The sequence below is a fragment of the Kogia breviceps genome, chromosome 15 (genome assembly GCF_026419965.1).
Source record: "Kogia breviceps isolate mKogBre1 chromosome 15, mKogBre1 haplotype 1, whole genome shotgun sequence".
Classification (NCBI taxonomy): Eukaryota; Metazoa; Chordata; class Mammalia; order Artiodactyla; family Physeteridae; genus Kogia; species Kogia breviceps.
In genome coordinates this window covers 79333152-79358004 of record NC_081324.1, presented here as the reverse complement: position 1 = coordinate 79358004, position 24853 = coordinate 79333152, and the positions used below count along the sequence as shown (strand labels likewise).

Genomic DNA, 24853 nt, shown 5'->3' with positions numbered 1-24853 from the left:
TTCACAGTGTACATTAGCGTACCAGAGGACCCAGAGTGCTACAATGATGAAACCCGTTGGTCTCAGCTAACACGGCCATTCCCCCAAACTCATCTGACCACAAAATCCTTTCTTCCACAGAACTGCTATTAATTTTAGCACACAGGGGTGCGGTTAAGAGGGGGCAGAGGGGGACATCAGCCCTGATCCCAGTCTACAGGGGCACCGCAAGTTCTAGTATGGTGACAGCAGCATGGAGGGAGAAGGGGGGCCACTACCAGAGGAGCACGTTTTGTGGAAACACTGCCTTCAGAGAGCTAAAAAGCCACATGGATCCAAGACTCCTGACAACTTCTAAATGCTCCTCCACCTTCAGTTAAGCAGCAGCCATGCTCTGCAGTAACAACTACAGACAGCCCCAGCCCTCTTTCCAAATGGTTCTTTTGAGATTCTAACGAGTAATCTGTGTTTACCAAGAACATACCATCTTTTGTCATAGTACAGTTTGCCATCTTCTATCCGAGCTTCAAACCTCTGGGCTGGAGACTCTGCAGGTGTGGCGGGCAAGTGTTCGGGAGAGGATGGGGATGCTGGAGGAACCAAAGAGATATTTCGATGACTAAGCGTGGCCTGAGCATGCGAGGCCACCAGCTAACATGCTTTCATTGAAATGCTATTAAAAAGGGGGGAACAATCATGATCAAGGCCTTACAGTTGTAGTAAATGGGAATTCAACAAAATTCTTGTACATCACATCTAACGTAATCCTGAAAGCAACTCTGTGAGGAAGGCAAGGCAAAGAGTGACCTCAGCACACAGAAGGGAAACTGAAACATGAGGCTCAGGCAGGCTGAGGGGTTTGCCCAAGGTGACTCAGAGTAGGACTGCAACAACACTGATCATCAGAAGCCCCAATGGCAAGAGCTAGAAAACTCTCTTTAAATTTATAAAAATGAACTCATGTCTAGAAATATTTATTACAAAGCAGGGCAGGTTACTGGGCATGTATGGAGTCAAGCTAACACACTGCTGATAACTGCAGTGGGTTCAGATCATCTAAATTCACACACTCACAAAACCCCCTCCCCACCAGGCCTTCAGAAACTCAGGACGTCTCTGTGGACCATGGCAGCTCTCAGGAGGGAATTATCTAGAGCGAGAAGAATCTTGTTTTCTTTCACAAGACTTGGCTGGTAGAGGGATGTGTAAGTAATCGCAGTGCTTAAAACCAAGAAAACAAACAAACAAACAAAAAACGCCTTGTCAGTTCAGAATTCTATTTTGCAGCCTGGCAATGACCCTTAAGTGCCGCTCTGCATGGAAGCACCCTGAACACTGGATGGGTCTCTCCTGTAAGCTGTGGCTGGGAGCAGCCCGAGAGGCCGGTACCACAAGCAGGCTGCGAAAAGCCACCGGATAAGCATGCCACGTACTGAGCTCCACAAAGCAACTCACGCTGCAAAATCCTTCTGGTTTCATTTTCAGAAATGCATGTGTGTACTTAAATCTTATGCCTGATGCCTACACAGAAGGAAATGTCTCTCTTAAAATAAATCCTAAGGAAAAGACCAAGTAACTTTAACATAGCAGGATTAAAAAAATAAATCAGGGGAGGGTACACATGAGGTCCACTCCAGTTTTCATGACTGCTCTTAGGCAAATGATGAACGTTTTGTTTTTGAAAACTGCAACAACTCCCTGTCACGTATTCGCATGCTTTTCCAACAATATGATAAAAGGATTGCACGAATGCCAGTAACATCGTGCACTTACCTGGTCTCTTGGGTGACTTCAGCTGTAAGAAGAACAACAAAAAAACTCTGAGAAAATCATTTCAGACACAACTTAAGGTGTCAAAGGTATCAAAGTGATTTAACAAGTAACAATGTGAACAAAATAAAGCAGAAAACCCACATCAAGCCTAAGCTTTCAAATGAATCAAAAAAATCAAACTGTACCTTATTTAACGTTCTCAGATCCTCCATGATCTGTTCATCTGTTAACAAATAGTTTAGCTGGGGTGTTCAGAGTTAAAGGAATGTGTCTGAAAAGGATGGCTGCCAAGCAAATAGAAATAAACAAAATGGTGCCAGCGTTAGAGAATCTACAAAGTGAGAGTGTGTCCCACCACGTTTCAACAGTTTGCCTCTCGGAACTTTCTGACCCTCCTACTAAATGTCATGGAGCCAGGTATCTAAAAGAATTCACATCCCCCCCCATCTTACAAACTTCTCTGGTAAGAAGGTGAAACGAGACTTCATAGGTAACTACAAAAACAGTGGGAGCCCAGAGGCCACAGTAAAGAACTCCACCCTCAATTTGTGAAGTGCTTTTGTTCCAAAGATCTGAGACTTCCACACAGGTACAGGATTAATCTTGCCTAACAGCTCCAATTCTCAGTTGATAAGATGAAGGGAACGTGAAGTTATGCCCCTTCATCGTGGCAGACAAATAACAAAACCATTTTGTACAAATGGCTATCTATTGTCTCCTCGAGGACGGAAACAACACTCCCCCATGTGCTCCCTTCCCATTCCCACTGTTATGATTAAAGGGGCTTCTTGATGTCCGACTGAGATCTTTTGCTTTAATTAAACAACAGTTTGCAATCCACCGTTTGGGGGATATAGCTGACTGAAGTACGAAAGGCAAGTATTACGGTCCTTATTTCACAGGTGGGAAAATCTAAGGCACGTGACTCTCCCAGTGAGTGTTAAAGCCAGCATAGACTCCCTTTCCAAATAACTGCTGTCTCTAAATTCCTCCCACTCAAAGCAGTAACAATTGAGGACTCCAATCATAAAATGGCCATCCCCTATCTCCTGGATAAATAAATACATGTACTTTCCAACCAAACATGACAATTTCTGAAGGATCACGGCCATGCGTATTCTATCAAGTGGAAAAGCAAAGGATTCAACAGTCTAAAGGAAAAAAAGTGATTAAGGCTTGATGCAACGGATATCAGGAGCAGGTTTTCGCCTCTTGTCTGGGATGGGGACAGGATCATTTGGTCGCCTCCGCAACTTTCTGGTCATGATGGGTTTCACTTCCATAGAATCTGTGGCAAGAATGGAATGGGTGAATCTATCCAACTCCAACCTGAAGTCAGCAAGAATTCGCAGTTTAAGAATATCGGCCCCAGAGCCACCCAATCAGAACTGTTTTATGGGGGACGTCTGGTCCACACATGGCCTGAGTCAGACACCATATCAGACTTCCGAGGGGTCTGTGCTCAGGAGACAGACCTGCTGACTTAAGAGCACACCCCTCTGAGACACAGCCCCGCCCTGCAGCCACAGCTGGCATCTCTCCGGCTCCCTGGAAACTAGAAATTTTCCTCTCCCGCCCTCAAACCAAGAGGCCACAGAGCAGTAGCCTCTTGGGATCGGAAGGACGTCTCAGCTGACTAATTCCCACTGTTCCCACAGAGAGTGGGTAAACCAGAGCCCACCAGCATAAAGGGCCCTTTGAGAGGCCTCTGGCCTCAGGCCCAACATTTTTTTTTTTTTTTTTTTTTTTTTTTTTTTGAATTTATTTATTTATTTATTTTTTTTTTTTTAACATCTTTATTGTAGTATAATTGTTTTACAATAGTGTGTTAGTTTTCCCTCTACAACAAACCAAATCAGTTATACATACACACATCAGGCCCAACATTTTTACATGAGATTTACAAACCTGGGCTCTTTTCATTTTACTTTATAACCTTTTGTGACTGCCTGACTATCCAGACTGATACCCTGAGGGCTCCTGAGAAAGGCCTCCTTTCCTCCTCCTTAACTCACCCCCTTATCGCACACTCCACCCCACCTGGCTGCGGCCACACAAATCTCTCCTTCTCTCCTGCCCTGCCTCCTCGGAGTTCTTCTTGCTGGCCTGCTCCTTAGACGCTGGTGCTCTGTGGGGTCCAGTCAGTTCTCAGCCTGGATCCCGGTGAATCTCCCGTCACCAGTTCCAGCCCCACCCACCCCGCTGCATGGCATGCCACCCCCCACGATGTCACACACTCTTCTCCAGGTTCCGCATGAACCCACTTCTTCCCCATGTCTCAGGCCCCAAAGCCATCTCCCCAGCGACCCACACTTCCCGGCCAGAGCCAACTGTCATCTGTGCCTTGTCTTTCTTCACCCACACATCAGACCCACCAGATAATGGCACTTCTGCCTTTGAACGGCCTCTCAACTCCCTCGTCTCCCTCAAAGGGATCTTCCTAAGAAACGAACCGGATCATTTAGCACATCACTCTTCCTATGAAACGTTTCAATGGCTCGCCATTGGCTACAAAATAAAGGCCGTGTCTCCGTGTCTCCCTTCCTGTCTCCCTCCCTTCTCCTTCCTTCACACAGAGTCCGGGAGCAAGCTTTCAGCTATTCTGTTACCCAAGGGCACCTTACTTTCTATGCCTTCAAGCCTGTGTGTGCTGTCCTCCGCCTACCCTCCTCTTTTGTGGCCAGAAACTCCAACACAACATCCTCAGAGAGCAGCTCAACACTGCCCCTGCTGTGACGGCTTCCATGGAGTCACACCACCTTCCCAGTAAGCAGAGCATCTGTACAAACCCCTACCACCAACCGCCAGCGTCTGGGACACTCCCCCAGCAAACGCATGGATTCCACCCCATCACAGAGCGATAGTTCTGGTGCACGGGAGGGGCTGGCTGCACGGGGTTTCCTGCAGAACTAGATGAGGTCAAGTCTGATGATGAGATGCAGTTAATTCATGACTACGCATCCTATGTGCAGAGCAGACAGGACAGCGTTGGGGAATTCAACGTAGCCCGTCCACCACGGCAACTCCCAAGACCCGAGAGGCCTTGGTTTGTGCAAACAAAGTCAAGAGACATTTCTGCATGTTGCTCTTAAGAAGAGAAATGGGCAATACTGACTTTTCTCCCCTAGGAATGGAGGTAAAGTGATCAGAACCAGTGACCTAATTAACATTCATAAAGGTGTATTCAGAAGAGGGGACGGAATGAAGGAGGACACACACGCACCCACCCCTGGGAAAGGGGGGGCCTTCTCCCTAAAAGACACCTCTTACCCTATGCTGAGATGCCACCCTTGTCCAGTTTCTTACTGGCCCGTTGGGCGGTGATCCCTGCGGCCACTGTGTGACGTAAGGCAGGCTGCATAAATACTCTTACATCTCAAGTTTCCTCATCCATAAACGAAATATTAACACTTCCCTCGCAGGGTACTGTGAAGATTACATGAGATGATACATGTGAAGCCCTCAACATAGTGCCTGGCATAATAAAAGTTCAATCAATGCTAATTTTTATTATAATGTTCTTGGCCAGGAAAAAAAAAATCATACAAAGATCTTTCTGAAAAGTCAAGACACAAACAGCTGAAACATAAGTTATACACTTGAAGGAAAGTGATGTCAACAGTGAGGCTTTGCAACACTCAGACCTAGTCTGGAGGACCAAAGAGCACCAGAGAAAAGGCACCAAAGACAACAGCCAAGTGTGCCTTACCCTCCGGGGGTGGGAGATGCATGATGGAAGCAAGCAAAGGTAGGGCTGAAAAGATATGGGAATAAGCCGGTCTGACCACGGCCAAAAAACTCAGAAAAAAATAACTCTGTCACTCACAAAGCAGAAAACATCATCGAATTCTCCGTACGAGACGGTGGAAATCAATCCACGTTATTGGCCTAGTCACGGTAATAACCTAAGCAGCTTACCCAAAAGACTACTTCAGCACAAGGAAGGTGCTCTGAAGAAGCTGCTAAAATTAATTAGCACGTCCCCATCACCAGCCAGGTGAGTGAGTGAGGAGGGAGCAGTCCTGGCCAGGGGTCCAGGTGGAGGATGTGATTCGAGGGGAAGAGCAACATGTAAGTATCACAGCCCGGAACTACACAGTAAGATTATCTACTTAAAACACTTTGTTCCAATCCCAGCCAGGTATGCACGGTCGGCTTCTACAGACGATTTTTTCATAGAAAGATGGGATGTGCTGACCACCTGGGTCTGAATGGGCCTGGAAATCCTATTTCTCACCAGAAGAAACAGGCTGGCAGGCTGGGTTTATTTTTTATTTATTTATTTTTAACATCTTTACTGGAGTATAATTGCTTTACAATGGTGTGTTAGTTTCTGCTGTATAACAAACTGAATCAGCTATACGTATACGTATATCCCCACATCCCCTCCCTCTTTCGTCTCCCTCCCACCCTCCCTATCCCACCCCTCTAGGTGGTCACAAAGCACCGAGCTGATCTCCCTGTGCTATGAGGCTGCTTCCCACTAGCCATCTGTTTTACATTTGGTAGTGTGTATATGTCCATGCCACTCTCTCACTTAGTCCCAGCTTACCCTTCCCCCTCCCCGTGTCTTCAAGTCCATTCTCTACATGTGTCTTTATTCCTGTCCTGCCCTTAGGTTCTTCAAAACCATTTTTTTTTTTAGATTCCATATATGTCTTAGCATACAGTATTTGTTTTTCTGACTTACTTCATTCTGTATCAAAGATTCTAGGTCCATACACCTCAATACAAATAACTCAATTTTATTTCTTTTTTATGGCTGAGTAATATTCCATTGTATATATGTCAGGCTGGGTTTATTAACATCAGTCTCCTGGGAGTTTGGCCAGGAGTCCCAAGGACTCAATCTAGGTGCACTGACAAAAACCAAACTTCTGGAACTGAAACTCAGACCTTGGAGTGTGGCCACCCTGGAGAAGGCACTCCAGCAGGAAACAGGTTCCTCTCGGACACTGTGCACCAAGCACAAAGCATCTCTAACTGGCTTCAACCAGAAAGCCTCCCTAATCCAGAGGCCTATTTGTAGGTTTGCTTCCTGTGAATAAGTGGGGATAAAATTTGCAGAATCTAACTGACCATCCAACAATTAAACCAGAGGCAGGGGAGCATTCGTGACAGAAAACAAGCAAGCGATGAGACCAGGTGCACAACTCCCCTCCACACCACTGGGTATATGTGGCCTTGAACCGTGTAAATCCTACTGGTCTGCTCTCCAGACGGGCCTGCCAGCTAAGAAATGGGAGCGCAGGATGAGGCAGTGCTAAGCCACAGCCCTATGGAGACATAGTCCTGATAACGCTAATTACCTGCCATTAACACACAACTATGGGGTACTGGCTGGCCTTTGGCTCTGCACTTCTCAAGGCAGAGTCATTCACTCCAATAGCCCACCCGCCTACAGGGCACAGATGCAGCAAAAGCTTCACTTTAACATACTTGCACCATGAAAGCAAATTCACACTTGTTTAGCTACTGGAAAAAAAAAAAAACATTAGTTGCAGAGGCTCAAAGGAACATCCTTTTAAATAAGAATCTGACAGAAAAGCCTCGGCAGAGTGGACACTGCAGCAGATGGGCAACTGCCCCCAAACCAGGGGCAGCGAGCCACGGGGATGGACTGAAGGCCCAGACCAAACCCCAGGACACCCCTCTCTAATGGCAACATTACAAATCCAGGCTGCATGGTGACCACAAACAGGCGCCTGAAGTGTGTGTGTGGAGCGGGGTGGATAAAAATCAGGGTCAGGTCGTCGGGGGCCAAACCAGGGTAGGAACGAAGGGACCACTTTCCATTAGGCAACAGCTGCCTGTAACACAGGGGTGCATTTCAAGAGTGAACTGATCAAGGCCCACCACTCTGCATCCTCAACCCCGTTCAATGGCCTGGATTCCACAACAGCATTATCAAGAAGGAACATCTTGGGGACAAGCCCACCCCACTCTAAATCCAGGTCCCCTCTTCCATCCTCCCTCCCCTGACATTTGTGCGGGGCCTCTTCTCCTCGCCCTGACGTCCCTGCTCACGGCCACCTGTTCCGGTGAATCTGCTCCTGTATCACTACAACCGCACGTGCCTCTTGAAGTTTTACAATCGGTGAAAACCAGCTTGACTCATCTTTACCTTCATTTATTTAGGAGGCGCCTCTCTCAGACCCACCTCACACTAGGGAAAGCACGGAAACCGTGTCAGTCTTGTAACTATGAGGACATAAGCTCCCCGAGGACAGAGACCTCCCTGTCAACCTCACTCCGTGAAGCACTTGGACCGCGTGAGTCCACAGGATTTAGCATCGGTGCAACGCGGTGCCGAAGAGAACAGGCTTGGGGCCCAAGTCTGGCGTCAGCACCACCTCGCTGGGGCACTCGGAGCAAACGGCTCCGCTCCCGCACGCCGGCCCTGCCAAGTCGCCACAGGAGTCTCAGGAGCTGAAGGAGGTCACAGCTTCCCAGCCCTCAGTGCCCAGTCTGCGTGCCAGCCACTCGGGGCACCACCTCCTCTCACCTCTACACCAAACCTCCACAGCGGGATCTACGGTGTCCTTGCCAAATGACAAAACTCCACCACAGAACCAAGTTCATGTCTGGGCTGGGATTCACCCACATCTGTCAGTCTTCAGCGGCAGCTGTAGTATTTTTATGTTATACCTGGCTCGATGTAAACACTCAGAGCTTCTATTTGATATTATCATTACTCATGCCTCCCGCTATGAATCCAGTAACATCTTTTTCTAAAAGCTATTTATTTATTTTTGGCTGCGTTGGGTCTTCGTTGCTGCGCATGGGCTTTCTCCAGTTGCGGCGAGCGGGGGCTACTCATCGTTGTGGTGCACGGGCTACTCACTGCGGTGGCTTCTCTTGTTGCGGAGCACGGGCTCCAGGCACGCGGGCTTCAGTAGTTGTGGCTCGTGGGTTTTAGAGCGCAGCCTCGGTAGTGCTCCCACGTGGCGCGTGAGTATGTGGGATCTTCCTGGACAAGGGCTCGAACCCGCGTCCCCTGCACTGGCAGGCAGATTCTTAACCACTGCGCCATCAGGGAAGTCCCCTGAATCCAGTATCTTCTAAAGGAACCTAGGGCTTCCCTGGTGGCACAGTGGTTGACAGTCCGCCTGCCAATGCAGGGGACATGGGTTCGATCCCTGGTCCGGGAGGATCCCACATGCCGCAGAGCAACTGAGCTCGTGTGCCACAGCTGCTGAGCCTGTGCTCTGGAGCCCGTGAGCCGCAACTTCTGAGCCCGCGTGCCACAAATGCTGAGGCCTGTGCGCCCGGAGCCCGTGCTCCACAGTGAGGGAGGCCACTGCAGTGAGAGGCCCGCGCGCCGCGACAGGGAGTAGCCCCCACTCGCCACAGCTGGGGAGTGCCCGCGTGCAGTGGCGAAGTCGCAACACAGCCAAAAATAAATAAATTAAAAAATAATAATAAAAATAAAAAATAAAGGAACCTCACAGGCTTTACTGAGGTCATGAATAACTTCCACAGGAGCCTGAGGGTTGAAAGATGCCCCTGGTGAGGCAAGAACTTAAAAAAGAAGATGAAGAGGCAGTTAGTGGGCAGCTGGCAGAAAGGAGAAAAGGTGGCTGGCGTAAGGTAAGAGGGCACATGAACTAAAAATGACAGAGCGCCCCACGTTTTCAAGCTCATGACACTCTTGTTGATTACTGGAGTTACTGAGAACCGTGGCCTCAACTGCAGAGAAAAGTCACCCTCAGGTAATTCTACCTATAACCTCACTACTCCAAGTGTGGTCTGACCAACAGCATCACCAGCCCCGGAGAGGTGGTTCAAAATGCAGGATCACTGGCTCCAGCCCAGACCCCCTGAACCAGAATCTGCGTTTTATCAAGACCCCCAGCTGACTCACGTACACATTCAAGGTGGGGGAATCACCGACCTATGTATGATCCATCCCAGTTCCTCTGCCGACAGGACACCTTTCTGCCTGCCAGCCGTCCCAGGTTCTCCACCGGTGGTTCAGGCGGTGAAGAGAACGGCCCACCAATCCCCACAGTCGGCTGGGAAGGCGGAAGTCCTGTTTGGACAGAGCAGGTCACCGGGCGTGCCTGTTTCCAACGCGTTATCTGGTTTAAGCTTCTCATCGGCCTCGTACTCCACTTCGTTTTTCAAGAGATCTTCACGTTGAACGGGAGAAGGAGATTTTAAGAAGTATGTTTTCTGGGCAGAGCTAGGCAACACTGACACTGGGCATCAATCCACAGAAGTGAAATCAGTCACCGGGTGAGAGGAAGGAAACCAGGCCTTTCAGTCGACACCGTAACGGCACCATCTGGGAAACACTCATTATCCTTCTAGCTCCAGTGCCTTCTCTTCAGACGCTCCATCATTACCTTGGCAGTGCTTTCCATACCAAGGGTACCAAACGGCTTGAGGAAGGACATCAGTACCTTTAATGCCCATGGCTAGCTTTAAGCACTTCTGTAATCTATTTTACTGCATCACAAATGACTTCCCTGCATTTATTTGTCTTTTCTACCCTGGCAGGTTTGGCCGCTCAAGTCACTGAGGATGCCGACTGTCCCCGTTAAGATTCCAGCTGAAAAATTGCCTGGCCAAACAACATCTATCGCTTGTCAATAATTAGGCTGCCAAATCACAGGTGAGGTGATGATAGCCTTCCCCGCAGATGGAAAGGGAGAAGCTATAAACTGACAATATTTCCCACCAGACTAATGACGGCTCTGAGCATCTGGTGGCTCTAACGGAGAGCAATGAGGCGTCAATGCCAGCCGGGGCCACCGTCGGAGAAGATGGTGTGCAGGTCAGAAGACAGGCACGCCGACTGGGACCGGACGAGGCACCAATGTGCTTGCAGTTTAATTAAAAAAACGTTTCAACAAGAGTAAGACAGTGCTGTTCTGGAGATGCTATTTCAGCATCCATTCTCACCAAAACACATTTCTGAGCCACTGTCAGTGGTCTGCAAGGAATTCATTCCTTTTGCCAAGTCTTTCAATGAGGAAGGTATATCAGAAGAGAGATTTTCCAAGGGTCAGACGCCTACTTTAGACACAACCACATGATCATCGGTGTATCGTGGGGACCGGGGCTAGAAGTCTGTGTCAATGGGAGGGCCATGTTAGCTAACAGCACCAGAAATACCAAAGAGGAAATACAGCTCTTAACGGTTACGTTTAGTTTCAAAGTCAGCCCCAAGGACTTACATAACAACAAGGTATTTCTTAAGGACCCCGACAAAACTCACACGTGCCAGAACCCCAGGACCTTCCGAACACGATTATAAGAGTGAAATTTTGGGATGTGCCGAAGGCGTGTCACTTACATACCCAAGTGACAAACTCACCACTGATGTGCCTCGCGGTATTTGCTGATGGAAAGAAATTTTGCCAAGTTCCAAAATAGCTAGTTCAAGCCAATTCCCATCCTGTGTCCTTCTCAGCGTTGTTGGTCTACATGTGGCAACAGAAGAGGCAGCCCACATCGCCTCTCCCTTCAACTTGCCTGCAACCTGCTGAGTTCCCACATGCGGATGACTGAATCCTAGAAGGCCAGGGAGGGACTGGCTCCGAGTCTAACGTAACTTTCCTGCCTTTATGAGAGAACAATTCAGTTTAGCTATCCCTGCTGAAATGGTAACAACTCTTTCTGAAATGTTCACAGTAACACCTGGGGCGAAGGGAACTAATAGCACAGAAGACACAGCCAAAGCCTCTGTTCTCACACCCGGGTCAAAGGAAGACAATGCTTTTTCCATAATGAAGGTAGAACGGAAAAAAACAAGCAGAGGATTCCTACCACAGAGGGACCACAGGGCAATTTGTGACTCTAACCAAGATAGGAATGGCGGCCCACCCAGGAATCACGTTAAGTCAAGCGTGAGCCTGAAGGTGCAGTCACTATTAAAGACCTACCCTTTAATTTACCCGACACCTGTTATGTACAGGGCCCTGTACTAGACACTCGTAGTTCTAACCACAGTCTTTTGAGGAAAAATACCATCAGCCCCATTTTATAGAGGGGGAAGTTGGCTCAGAGGGGTTAAGTGGCTTGACTAAAGTCACACAGCCAAGACAAGATAAAGGTAGAACTCTGACCCAGCATGTGAAAGCCCACCCTCCTTTCAGCTCACTCTGCTCTGATGAGAAAGCAACAGGAGTCGGCACCGGAGCTCCGCCCTCCCCCTAGGGTCCCCCTCGGGTCTCCCAGGACCCTGCTCTGTGGTGCTTTCATACCTCCAGTCAGTTCCATCGTTAGCTTTTCATTTTCAATCATTTTCTTCTTTTCTTCTAGCTCGGCAATCAGGTTCTCTTTCAGCTCAACCTTCTTGTCTTCAAATTCCTTCACTGCCGCCTTCTTTTCTTTGATGTAATTTCTTTCCACTTGTTCCGTCTGAGCAAAAGAGAAACACAGGCTGGGGCTACAGGACCCTGGCAGCCAGGGCTCCAACACAAAGCCTGGCTCTGTGCACAAGCACAGAGGAAATACGTTTACTAGAAAGAAGAGAAACAGCTGCAGTCAACACACCAACTTTCAGAAACAGGGTGTCTGGGAGCAAGTTTTCCAACGAATGTGTGAAACTGAACCACACTTCTCGTTTTTATGCGCAGACCTCACTCGTGACTCAGATCTATTTCCTCTCTTCCACATCTTATATTTTATGGATTGTATGTGAAAACAAGGTAAGTTTCTCAGAAACAGTAAATAAACCCTTTTGAAGACACAATTTTGAAGGAAAATAGTACATTCCAGATGAAATATCTATATTTAAAATAGTTACAGGATACCAAGTCCAGACGGCCTGAGTCACTTTTTTTTTTTTTTTTTTTTTTTTTTTTTTTGACGCTTACAGTAAGATAAAGGCCAATGAGAGGACAGGATCACTTCTTAGGTACCTGAACCCCGAGGTACCCAAACCCTGAAATTATACTGAGTAAAATAAACGTGTATGCATCCATTTTCCAAATCTCACCGTTGCATTAAGTGAAGAACAAGGGGGCTCCTGGTGGGCTACGGCTGTGGACCCTGTGACCCCCTGGGCTGTGGCCGCACGTGCTGCACTGACTTCAGTCATAACACCGTCTCTCATGACGCGGCTTTGATGAATTATGACCCCCCCCCGCCGCACCCCCCTCCAGTCTCCCGGGAGCAAGCCCACTACCCAACATTCCAGCCCTCATCTCTGCAGCGCCGCACCTCACATGCAACCAGCACTCGGACGCCTGCTGAGTGCCAAGATCTTAATCCATCTTTCCGACCCAACCAGGGTTTCAGCTGTAAAACGGAGCCCATTCAGAGACCAGGCTACTTTGAGGACCAATATAACTAACTATTAGGCCACTGTAATTCAGATGTACTCCCAAATGGCTTTAACGTGAGATAAGCGTCAAAAAGAAAAAGGTCAAGTGTGAGTATCCCCAGCCCCTCTGTGATAAGCCGAAGCTGCCCAACCAACAAACGAATAGATGGAATTTCTGAACTGAGACCACATGTCCTTTAGTCAAACAGAACACTGATGGAGGCTTCCGGGGGGCTTCCCAGCTGTCTACGTGGTAACGGAAGGAAAGGCCGTCGGATCGGTTGGGAGAGCAAGATTCCAGTCTCAGAATGAGCCTGCAAGCCCAGAAGACCCGTGGTACTTACTTCCAGCTGGAGGAAGAGTTCTGAAAGAGATAAAACATGCAATTAGATTCACCAGGCTATGCCGCCTTTCTAGACAGCGACGTCAGGATTCGTTTAGAAGCAGTCATTGCTTTCTGAAAACACGGCTGCAAGGGGAAGGTGTTTCCGTCAGTAAACTGTCAATATATGTGAAGGGGGAGGATGCCAGAAGCATGCGTGTCCAGTTAAAATCTGACCCTGAACAGAACTCGCTCCGGCAGCTCTGCCCGAGGGTGAAAGCGAGCAGGAACCAAGCGACCCCAGCGAGATAAATAGAAGTCAGCCCTTCTTCCACTCGGTGCACACCCTCAACAGTCCTGCAGGGAAGAAGGAACAGTGCACGTACTCCAGAAGCAGAGGCAACGTGGACATTTTTAAAGCCCCTCGCACAGGGCTCTGCACGGTGGGGAAGGGCACCCCCAGCTTTCAGGGGCAGAGGTCCCGCGCCCTCCTGTGGCTCTGCTCACACCCAGGCCTCCGCCTGCAATGTCCTCTGGTCTCCAACCGCAGCTCAGAGTTTCAGACTACTGCAGCCTCCTCCTCGAGGGCTTTTCCGAGGCCCCTTCGCTCACCAAGCCCCTCTCAGGCCCCTCAGAGTATCCACTGCCCGGTCCCAGCAGCTTACGGAGCACCCACTGTGCGCCACATTGGCGCCTGTTTACTCAGCAGCTGCCTGACCTCTCGACCCTAAGGTCCTGTGCACACTGAGCACGTGGAACCAAACAGACCCACAGCTTCTTTTCTGGGTGATATCTGAGCTGCTGCAAACGGTCCACAAAGACTGTTGGTGGAGCGGCAACTCCAGGGGGTGCTGTTCCCATCTGACCATGGTCTCCTTTGCAGACCCGAAGGCCCCCACGGATCCACGCCCCCATAAAAGAGCACATACGCACAGTCACACATAACATCTTGAGAGTTTCAGGAACTTGAGATGAAGAATCTAGACATCCATCAACTGTTGAATGAGAAAATTAACTGAGGAAAACGGACCGGCCACTCACTATTTTCTAACCCCCAGAAATCCTCATCACCTTGGCACCGGGAAGCGTGAGGCACACGGGCCCAAGCACACCCAGGCCAACACACTCACTCCTGACTGCTGCGGACCCACACCCACGTGAACAGGCCAGATATGTGAAGTTTGTGCCATTCGGAGACTTCACCTCTGCACCAGCAAGTCAAGCGACACGTAGCGCTCTCGGAGATGGTAGCGGTTGTTTCAAAGCAGCCAGAGGTCAGACACCACAAGAGCAGGCGGATCAGCTCCGCACAGAATGTGCGTTTTAAAGCTCAAGGCTGACTGATTCAGCAGTCCCTCTGCATTTTCACCTGGGGGCAGGGGTGGCAGGGATGTTTATGAAAGACACCGAGCACAGGATTGAGAGTAGAATTCAGAAGGACAAATCAACACTCACCCTGCAGTTCTCGCTTAAGAGAAATGGCTCACATCAATTTTCTTTCCCTCCTTACATCTCAAACCAGTTCCACGAGATATTAGCAGCGCTCTCTCCAAATGGGGAAACTGAGGCTCCAAGAGCAGACGCGTGCTAAAAGGCTTAAACCCTTAAGGGATGGGAGGAAGCCCTCAACCTGGGAACTCAGCCTCAACAGCGCCACCCCCTTTCCCTGCTGAAAGGGGGCTCCAGGAAGAAGGCTGAGTATTTTAAAGATGGCTGAGGAGATGCCTCAGGAACTTAAGAGTGGGGCGGGGAGAGGGGTGCTGGGTCGCCACAGCAGCTCTACCACCCACGTTCCCTGCACCCCCTACCCTGCAGCTCCTTTTCTGTGCCTTGATGGACATGGGCATCTACTCACTGAAGGAAACAAAGAAGGGTTCCATCCATAGAAAGCTGGAAAGTCAATGGATCAGAAAGTGAAAGGACAGCAGCCTAAGGCCAGTCATTGGGGAAGAAGATGAACAGTCCTACGGAAGTGCAGCTTTGGAGCCTCTCTTCCCCAAAACTCGCCCCACAATGGGATAGCTGAAACACGTTTTGGAGAATGGCTCTTCTGGCCACATTACGTCCCAATCGATGATCAGCCAAAGGAGGAAAATATGACGAGGATTTGTTTCCAGTTAAGAGAGAGCCTCACCTGCATTTCGTATCCTCTCTTTGTACTGCTGATCTAGTTTTTTCATCCTCTTCTGATATTCCTGTAATGTACCTGATTGAGATTTACAAAATAGTTACTATGAAGATCAAACTGCTCTACATTTTGGTTTTCTAGCACCGACAGTGAACGTTTTAAATAACATTAGAGTAAAACACACACCATGGAAAGGCACCCGTGAGTAGAGCTAACTTGGTTCCCAAGCAAGATGCAGAGCAGAAACCCCAACCAGTGGCTTTAAGACTCTCTAGCAAGCGAGGAGTAGAAAAAACCCGCACCCATCCACCAGTGACTCTCATCACTCGCTGCTACAGTTTCGGTCTGTGGGCCTCCCTTTCCTGGAAAAAGCTCACTCTCCCTCAGTAAGGTCTAGATCAATGCCATCCAGTAGAACTTGCTGTGCAGCGGTGGAAATGGTCTATTTTGCCCTGTCCAGTATGACAGCCCCGAGTCACATGTAGCTATGAGCACGTGAAATGGGGCTAGTGCAAGCCAGGAACTGAACTGTTAATTTTTATTTAATTAAATTTAAATAGCCGCGTGTGGCTAGTGACATTACTGGACGGCTCAGTACAGCATCTGACCAAATGGCTCTTCCCTGAGCAGCTAATTATGAGGGTCCCAATTAGCGTGGAAAGTGTTTTCGGATGACAATGCTTCAGTGGGCTATATATACATATCTTTTATTATTAATTATTTATTTTTGGCCGCGTTGGGTCTTCGTTGCTGTGCGCGGGCTTTCTCTAGTTGCAGCGAGCAGTGGCCTCTCTTGTTGCAGAGCACGGGCTCAGTAGTTGTGGCTCATGGGATCTAGAGCGCAGGCTCAGTAGTTGTGGCACACGGGCTTAGGTGCTCCGCGGCACGTGGGATCTTCCCGGACCAGGGCTCGAACCCGTGTTCCCTGCATTAGCAGGCGGATTCTTAACCACTGCGCCACCAAGGAAGTCCCCAGTGGGCTATATTAATGGCATCTTTTTCAAAATCCCCCACTCAACCCTGCCGGGCACAGCTTACAGACCTGCTAGAGTGGGATGTATTTCTTTCTCTGGCAATACTTCCATTACCATGGGAGGAAAAACTAAAACAAAGGTGTGTGATTGCAAGCCACAGGAACATGTTTCACTATGAAGTAGAAATCAATATAAGATGGGCTGCTCCAAACAACGGAAGTACCTCATGCAGAAGCACTTTCAGTGCCGGGGACCCCACAGAAGCAAGCCGAAGAGATACTGACAGCAGCCACCGTCGCTGGGCTGTCACCGGGTGCCCGGCAGTGCTGGCCACCCCTCACACACAACCTCACCTGCCTCTACTTTCTTCATTTCACAGATTAGAAGACATAATTAAGCAAGAGACAGTGAAGTGCCCAAGGTCAAATTTCTAGAAAGCAGTGCAGGTGGGATTCAAGCCAGCGACAGGAATGGAGAGCCTGTGCTCTTCACCCAGTGCTGAACTGCCTCTGGCAGCAAACAGCCTTCGACAAGACACAACCCACGTGTAGTTTACAAAGTAAAAAGAGAAAACACGGTGAGAACGACCCACAGCTCGTTAGCATTCAGTTTAGAAAGAACAGTACAATTATATTTATCCTTGGTAACAGCATCTTTCTTAAAAACAGCCGGCTTTAGGCATGGCCGTTTCCAGTTCTTGCTCTGCAGAAGGCCTTAACTGAGATTTCAAAAAAGTCTGAAAGTTGCCACTTTACTGACTGCTAAAATCAGCCAGACCAAATTTTAAATGACTCCCACTTCACTGAGAAGTGGAATACACAGATTTCAAAGGTGTGTGATATTAGGGAGTATGTTTAGAAAAGAAGGATTAAATCACACACCAACCTTCTTGCAGTTGTTGCAACTGTCTCTTGAGAGAAGCCAGTTTATCCTGATACATCCTGTAAAAAAAAAAAAAGAAAAGAAAAAGGAAAGCCACACTCAGAGACAAAAACATCCAATACCCAATTCAATAATAATCTACATGCAGAAATTACCTGGGCTTTTATGGAAACGTCATTAATGTCCCTTAGGGAGAGAGAAAACTAAAGTCTGCTGGTGGTTTAAAATGTGCCCACAGCTAAAGGGACCAGAAAGGGACAAGGAGTCTGTGTTTTTGAATGGTATCCCAGTTTTGTAGATTCTCCTGTGTTCTCTCACCTTTAGAGCATCAGTCTAAAGTCTACAAATATGAAGACATGCAAGTTTTAATAAATAAATGACAATGATAAACACAGTTAGGCAAGAACACACACAGAAAGATTGGAAGTGTGATGCCATTTTCTTGCAGATTCAGAAGTGTAACATACACACGAAAACGTAAAAAGCGTTAAATGCAGCTCTCATATCAACTCTACAATCATATCATAAGTTCCAAAGGAGTAAGATTATGCCTCCAGCACATTTTTCTACATAGATAGCACTGCTGTGTAAGCACTAAGGTAATAAACCTTCAAGTCATTTTTAAAAACACTTCTCTTTTATGATCAGAGAAATGACAGCAATTCAGTAACAAAAGTTAAAATGCAGGATTTATTTGCAGCCCCAGTGGGGTAAGAACACACAGAACACACAAAGCAAAAGAACCTGGCATGTTTTCTTCCCCCTCACGCTGAACGGATTATAGGCAATTATATACCCTGGTAAGTCTGTTTGAATGGTGGATTTCACATGTCAGTCATATTTCAGCAGTATTTTTGCTTCTACCAGAAAAACACCCCCAATTTCACAGTGACAAAAACAGGACTTGCAACCCATCCAACAGGTAATAGGCATGACAGCCTCTCGATTACTCCAGTAAGAGCTGCAAACACAACCTGTCTACAGGCTGAGGAAGAGTAGGCAGAATCTGAGAATTACACAGAAGGACTTTTTTGGTTTTTTGTTTTGGCTGTGCTGCGCCGCATGTGGGATCTTACTTCCCTGACAAGGGATGGAACCTGCGTCCCCTGCATTGGAAGAGTGGAGTCTTAACCACTGGACCACCAGGGAAGTCTCAAGGCCTGATTCTTTTAGGGAGAATGCGGATGCTTTCAATGCTCATCTTGAATCACAAAGGGTATTCAATTTTAATCAAAATTATTTTCTACATCATCAAATATTAAGGGGTACGTTCACTTAAACACACCAAGTATAGGAGAAGGGAAGGATGAGTAAGCTGCGCACAAGAAGTCAATATTTGGAACCCAGCGTATTTAATTTTCCACCACAGCGAGCGTGCCACACTACGCCTTTGAATTCTTAGTCGGTCTTTGAAAGAGAGTATTAACAGATTCAAGAAGTAAACGACAACAACAAAATTCAGATTTGGGCAAAGAATAGGTATGTAAAAATACATCTCAAATGGGTCCAGATAAGTCAGTTAAGAAGCCTGGAGAGAGTACAAGTGAAATAAAAAGCCAGCACAGTTTCAGGGCTGAAGCTGTGAGAAAAATCACATCAATTATTAAAGCAATCCTTTATTTGGCACCGCTGAGATCTAGCTGAGCTTCCCCTTTGGATTCCAAAGCTTGAAAAGGATGACAGAATCCAGAGACATTCGTTTCGGAAAACATTCTCTAAGGAAAGGAATGTGGATCATCCAGTTTGATGGTAAAGACTTTAAAAAACCAAATCCAGATCCTCAAAATACATTCCACAAATACTTATCGGATCCCGGTTATACAGTCTTGCCCAGAAGTTTCCGATCAGAGGGAGTGGTTTTAGTTTCTCAGAGGTGTGGCTCTGCTGGAGGCTTGGGTGTGGCTGCGGGCTAAGGGGAAAAGGGCGCTGGAGCAGGAGTCAGGAGCCCTGCTCTCCAGTCCTGGTCTCCCTGAGCCCTCAGGGCATCCCGCACGCGCCCAGCTGGTAGCCAGTGCTCAGAGGGGCCACGCCCACCTGAGAACCAAGGAGCGGTGAAACACCATTTCCCCCCTCTGGGCAGTGGTCTTCACATTTAAAAAAAAAAAAAAAAAAAAAAAAGGCAAGGGTTCTCTCCTGTTACATGGCCTTATTTCCTGGGAACATTTCCCTCCAGGTTCTTTCTAGCCTTCCCTCAAAAGATTCTTATCACAGGAAGAGTGATTAAATATGACAAATTTAAAGGGGGGAAATTGCACACAAATGCACGGTGGTCTTTGGAAGCACTACGTGAAAACCATACACACGAAATCACTATTAAAGACGCCCTTGTCAATTCTGTATTCCAAAGAAGAAATGTAGAAATCATACTCACTGTTCCTTCATTTCTACATAGTCTTCTTCATCATGCTTTGCCAGGTCAGTTTCGCTAGCATCCTCAGTGTCTGTGTAAAAAATATTCGTAGAGTTGGTATCACCTGACACAGTGACACTTCACAAGCTTCTATAAAATGAATTTCTACTCAATGCAGGCCTGCGTGAAGCCATCAATGAAAAATATTACATCTAATTACTTCAGAAAAGAAAACGCCACTTCCAACTTGTACACAGCCAGATTTATTGCAAGAGCCTGCCTTTGTCTGAAGTGCAGCCAGAGAACAGAGTGCATCAGACACAGGTGGTCAGTCAAGGCTGCGACTTCAGCAGAAACAACGCTGGCAGTTCACTTAAAGGATATGCGGGTGTTAAGACTGGAAAACTACAGGCAGCAAGCCCTGCCCACTACTCCAAAACAACCTAATATATACATTCTCTTCTGGTAAATGCCAGTTTGAACCCTTGAAAGATTTGACATCATATATACAAAGGAGAGTCCAAAACAACTAAAGGAACTCTAATAACCGAAATATTTTCAAAGGGAGAGGGAACAAGAAGATCAAACAGAAACTGTTTCAGAACACTTTAAACATTGTTTTTAATTTTTTTAACATCTTTATTGGAGAATAATTGCTTTACAATGGTGTGTTAGTTTCTGCTCTATAACAAAGTGAATTAACATATATCCCTATATCCCCTCCCTCTTGAGTCTCCCTCCCGCCCTCCCTATCCCACCCCTCTAGGTGGTCACGGAAGCACCGAGCCGATCTCCCTGTGCTACGCGGCTGCTTCCCACTAGCTCTCTGTTTTACGTTTGGTAGTGTATATATGTCCATGCCGCTCTCTCACTTCGTCCCAGCTTACCCTTCCCCCTCCCCGTGTCCTCAAGTCCATTCTCTACGTAAACATTGTTTTTAGAATAAGCAAACGGCTGGAGTGTCTACCTAACTTCAACAGCCCTACTTGAGGGGGGGGAACAAACATCAATTTTTGCTTCACTGCTCCCCCTTGTGGGCATTAAAAGCAGTACAAGTGATTCACATTGAAATTCTCTGGTTAAGCCTTGTCTTCAAATGTAGTTTAACCAGATTGTAATTAGCTTCTTCAATTCTGTATCTTCACATACAGCTGACTTTATTTATTTATTTATTTATTTTTTGCGGCACGCGGGCCTCTCACTGCTGTGGCCTCTCCCGTTGCGGAGCACAGGCTCCGGACGCGCAGGCTCAGCGGCCACGGCTCACGGGCCCAGCCGCTCCGCGGCATGTGGGACCTTCCCGGACCGGGGCACGAACCCGTGTCCCCTGCATCGGCAGGCGGACTCTCAACCACTGCGCCACCAGGGAAGCCCCACAGCTGACTTCTTAAAGGTTGTTGCAGACTCAATCCTCCACCTACCTTTCCCCCCTCCTTCAGTGAAGAAGCCTACCCAGAGCAGTCACGTGCCAGCCAGCCACAGTACTTGGCACTTGGGGAACTGAGATGAATAAAACATACTCCTGATTCCAAACAGCTGCTCTAGCTTTTGCTCCACGGCCCTATTTTGTTCACCCGTATGTTCGTCTCTTTTCGTCTCCTCTTCCTTCTCTCTCGTCCTTCCGCGTTTGCTCATCTTTCTCCTCCTGCAGCCGGCTCCTCCTCCGTTCCACAAAGTGTTCCTCAAACTTAAATAGCTTATAAAGCCCAGTTCGAAAAGCCGGGCTCCCAGAGGCAGTAATCATAATGTAAAGAGTGTGGAACTGAAACCACAACACCTAAGGACCATTAAGCAAACCCCTAGCTCCCGCCCCACCCCCGTGCCTGTTTCCCCAATGGTGAAAACTGAGTATTAGACCAAGGACCAAGCCACATGCTTTACCCCGGTATCTCATTTTACCCTCGCACCTACGCTAGGAAGTAGGTACTACTGACAGCCTCATTGCAGTTGGGGAAACTGGGGCTCGGAAACCTAAGTATTATAAATTGTCTAATATTAAGCTGGGTTTAGTGAACCAAATTTACACCTAATTCGATTTGCCTGGTTCCAGGTCTCGTACTTTTAACCAACCTGTCCCGCACTGCCCAAAGTAGGGCTGACTTAAGCATTTCCCCGGCGTAGGGGGAGAGAGGCACCTTGGTAACTAGAAAGCTAAACAGGGCTTTGCTCTGAGCCTCTCAGGAACTAAATAGCGAGGAGTACTCCGTGGACCCAATGAATGGCTTTCTCATTCCAACCAGTGAAGACCTGAGGTTCACACACAGCTGGGGGAAGAGGAGCAGAATCTTAAAGGGACCTACAGCTCTGACAAGAGCTTCTTAAGGCCCTTCTCCGCATAACTGTAGGGATGCAACGTCCTCAGGGCTTCGCCTTCCACAGCACCTGTCGGGATAACTTCCGGGAGCCGCGCGCCTCTCGGCGGCCCCTCCAGACACCCCCAAACCCCAGATGTCGCCCCGCCCCTCTCCCAGGCAGCCCCACCCCCTCCCACTACTGTCCCATCCCCGCCCGGGGCTGCCTGTCCCGCGGGAAGACGTACCTTCGTCCGACTCGCGGCCCCGGCAGCTGCGCTCGTCGTCCTCGGCGCTCTCCAGCTCTTCGTCCTCCTCGGGGTAGTACTCCGGAGCCGGCGGCGCTCCAGCCGGGGCCGGAGCTGGAGCTAACAGCCCTGCAGCACTCATGTTGCCTCTGCCCGCAGCTGAGCGTGCCAACCGGGATCCGCGGCCACCCGCCCTGCGGACTCCACGTCCGCGGAGCAGCGCCCGAGGGAGCCGCCGACTCGAAGAGCCGGAGCCGCGGCTACCGCTTCCCCGTCTTCGCCAAACTCCGCCCCGCGCGCTCGCTCTCGGCAACGGGGGCCTCGCGCCGGCGGCGACTTCCGGGTCGGGAGCCGCCCGAGGACCGCCTGATTCCGCTATCCTAGAGGGAGTGGAGAGGCCGCCTGACGCCCCCTTTGCCTTAACCCCATCTCCTCCATCGCCGTCTTTAAAATCCTCAAAGGGTAGTGGAGAAAGGCGGAGCAGGCTCTCTGGAGTTAGGCAAATCCTTGGGTAGGGCCAACCGCGGCAAGGACCCTGAAGCTCAGAGGCCACTTCCGAAAACAGCCACTAGGCGGCGCCTGGAGCCCAAACTAAAGAAGTTTTTTTTTGTTGTTTTTTTTTTTTAGGCACTTGGGAGGCAGAAGATTTGAAGGGCTCTTGGCAGGTGGAGGTGGTCTCTTTAATTTAAACAGGTGAACGACATAAACCATCCCATTTATAGGTCGGGAAACCTAGACGGTTAGAGTTCGCGTGATCATCCCGAAGAAAAGGAGCGTGGCTCCTCCCCTGACTGATTAGAGCTTTATTAAGAACTAAAATAAAAACGAGGATGCTAATATTCCATCCTGGGGTCAGCAAAACTATTTTCCCAGTCGGTGGGAGTCCTTTCTTTTTGTGTAGTTTTGTTCAATACGGTATTATCCCGATTTTACAGATAAGAAACGAGCTGTCAATTGCCTTTAAAAAAAAAAAAAAGCGTCCAGGCTGCCTTGTTTAGACTCTCAGACCCAGGTCCTCTACGGTACAGCTGCCTCATATTTCTCAGAATATAAATTTTTTAAAAGGTGGTTTTCCCCAATCCAATAACTTGCTAACCAACTCTCAACTGATCAAGTGGAACATTTGCCTGCAGAAAGTTATTTAGGCTCAGGAAAGGAAGGTGTTAGCTGGTAACTTGCAAAACAAGAGCGTTGAATATCTGCATGAATTAATTTGTGTGATTATCTCGAGTAGAAGGGGACATGGTGTTATAAGCTTTTATTAATGAACAAATTGAGGATGTCCTTTGTCTTGGTGTGTGTAGCAAGAAAAAGGATAAAAGGGCCCAGAGATGGTTAATGGTTTGTCCAAAGTAACCCTACTCTTTACGTTGCACCCAAGTCTCCATAGGAAAAAAAAGTAACGTACAAGCGGTAAACTTGAACACAGATGTAAAAGCCAGACTGGAACCCAGTATTCTGATTCTCAGATCCTTTGTGACCAAACTTATCTCTGAATTGGCCCCCACAGAGTCTCCTCAAAGTGAAAAAATATATTCTCATCCCATTTATTTTAACATTTCTTATTTTCTACCTTGTTGTAATTAAAATCTTGCCTGTATTTGTGAGGGATTCTTCCTCCCAACAAAACGCAAGAATTTTCAGAATGGAATGCTGCAATGCTAAATAAGAGGCATTCTCATGGCTCCCCATAGGTCCACCGTCAACATTTAAACTAGAATTTCAAAGCTGTCTCTTGTCCAAAGGATGAAGTCATTTTCTTTCTTTATGCTGTTAGGTCACGTCTAAATTATTTGTAATTGACTATCTTGAGCAACTTGCGTTTCTATCAATAGCAATAATCATGGACCAAACGAAGCACCAACATTTTAAAAATTAGAGTTCATCAATACAATGATTATCGAATTTTTTTTAAAAAGAGTTGATATCATTGCTACTTGGTTTCCTTTCAAGACACTGGCATTTTTATCTTGATACAATGATATATCGAATTTTTTTTAAAAAGAGTTGATATCATTGCTACTTGGTTTCCTTTCAAGACACTGGCATTTTTATCTTGCTTTCAAGACACTGGCATTTTTATCTTGCTTACATTTTGTCTTCTTTTTAAAAAATATTTATTTGGTTGCACAGGGTCTTAGTTGCGGCACATGGGCTCCTTAGCTGTGGCATGCAAACTCTTAGTTGCAGCATGCATCTGGGATCTAGTTCCCTGACCAGGGATCGAACCCGGGCCCCCTGCACTGTGAGTGTGGAGTCTTATCCACTGCACCACCTGGGAAGTCCCACATTTTGTCTTCTTGGCTGCAAATAACATCTGTTCATGATCATGCTTTTTTTTTTTTTTTTTTGACTAGACAGAACTGAATACTTGCGTTGTGAAAATCTACCCCATTTCTTCTGTCCATGTTGCAACTGGTAGCATGAGCTCTTAACTAATAAACACTCAGTAAAGGAGGAGGACCTAGTCAAAAAAATTCTCTCATGACTTTAGTCTTACCCAACTTTTATAGCTGTCTAATATAATTTTGGACAGTCCGTAAAAATCAAGTTCCCTTAAAACCAAGTTCCCTTTTTACCACATTGAAATCTCTCTACATCCCTTCCCAAAATGGCACTCAGTCACATCGC

General features: G+C 47.8%; 1 protein-coding gene across 1 annotated transcript in view; it reads right to left on the bottom strand.

The window, feature by feature from the left end:
* Positions 1-22779, bottom strand: part of SUDS3 (SDS3 homolog, SIN3A corepressor complex component) — a 38542-nt gene extending 15763 nt beyond the window's left edge. Inside the window, exons 1-10 of the mRNA XM_059041095.2 lie at positions 22223-22779; positions 19705-19774; positions 17337-17392; positions 15484-15555; positions 13372-13391; positions 11964-12120; positions 2945-3040; positions 1938-1999; positions 1753-1774; positions 464-569 (exon numbers count right to left, since the gene is read on the bottom strand). Coding sequence (XP_058897078.1) covers positions 464-569; positions 1753-1774; positions 1938-1999; positions 2945-3040; positions 11964-12120; positions 13372-13391; positions 15484-15555; positions 17337-17392; positions 19705-19774; positions 22223-22364 — 803 coding nt within the window. The 5' untranslated portion in view covers positions 22365-22779. The remainder of the gene's footprint in view (positions 1-463; positions 570-1752; positions 1775-1937; positions 2000-2944; positions 3041-11963; positions 12121-13371; positions 13392-15483; positions 15556-17336; positions 17393-19704; positions 19775-22222) is intronic.
* Positions 22780-24853: the final 2074 nt, after the last annotated feature.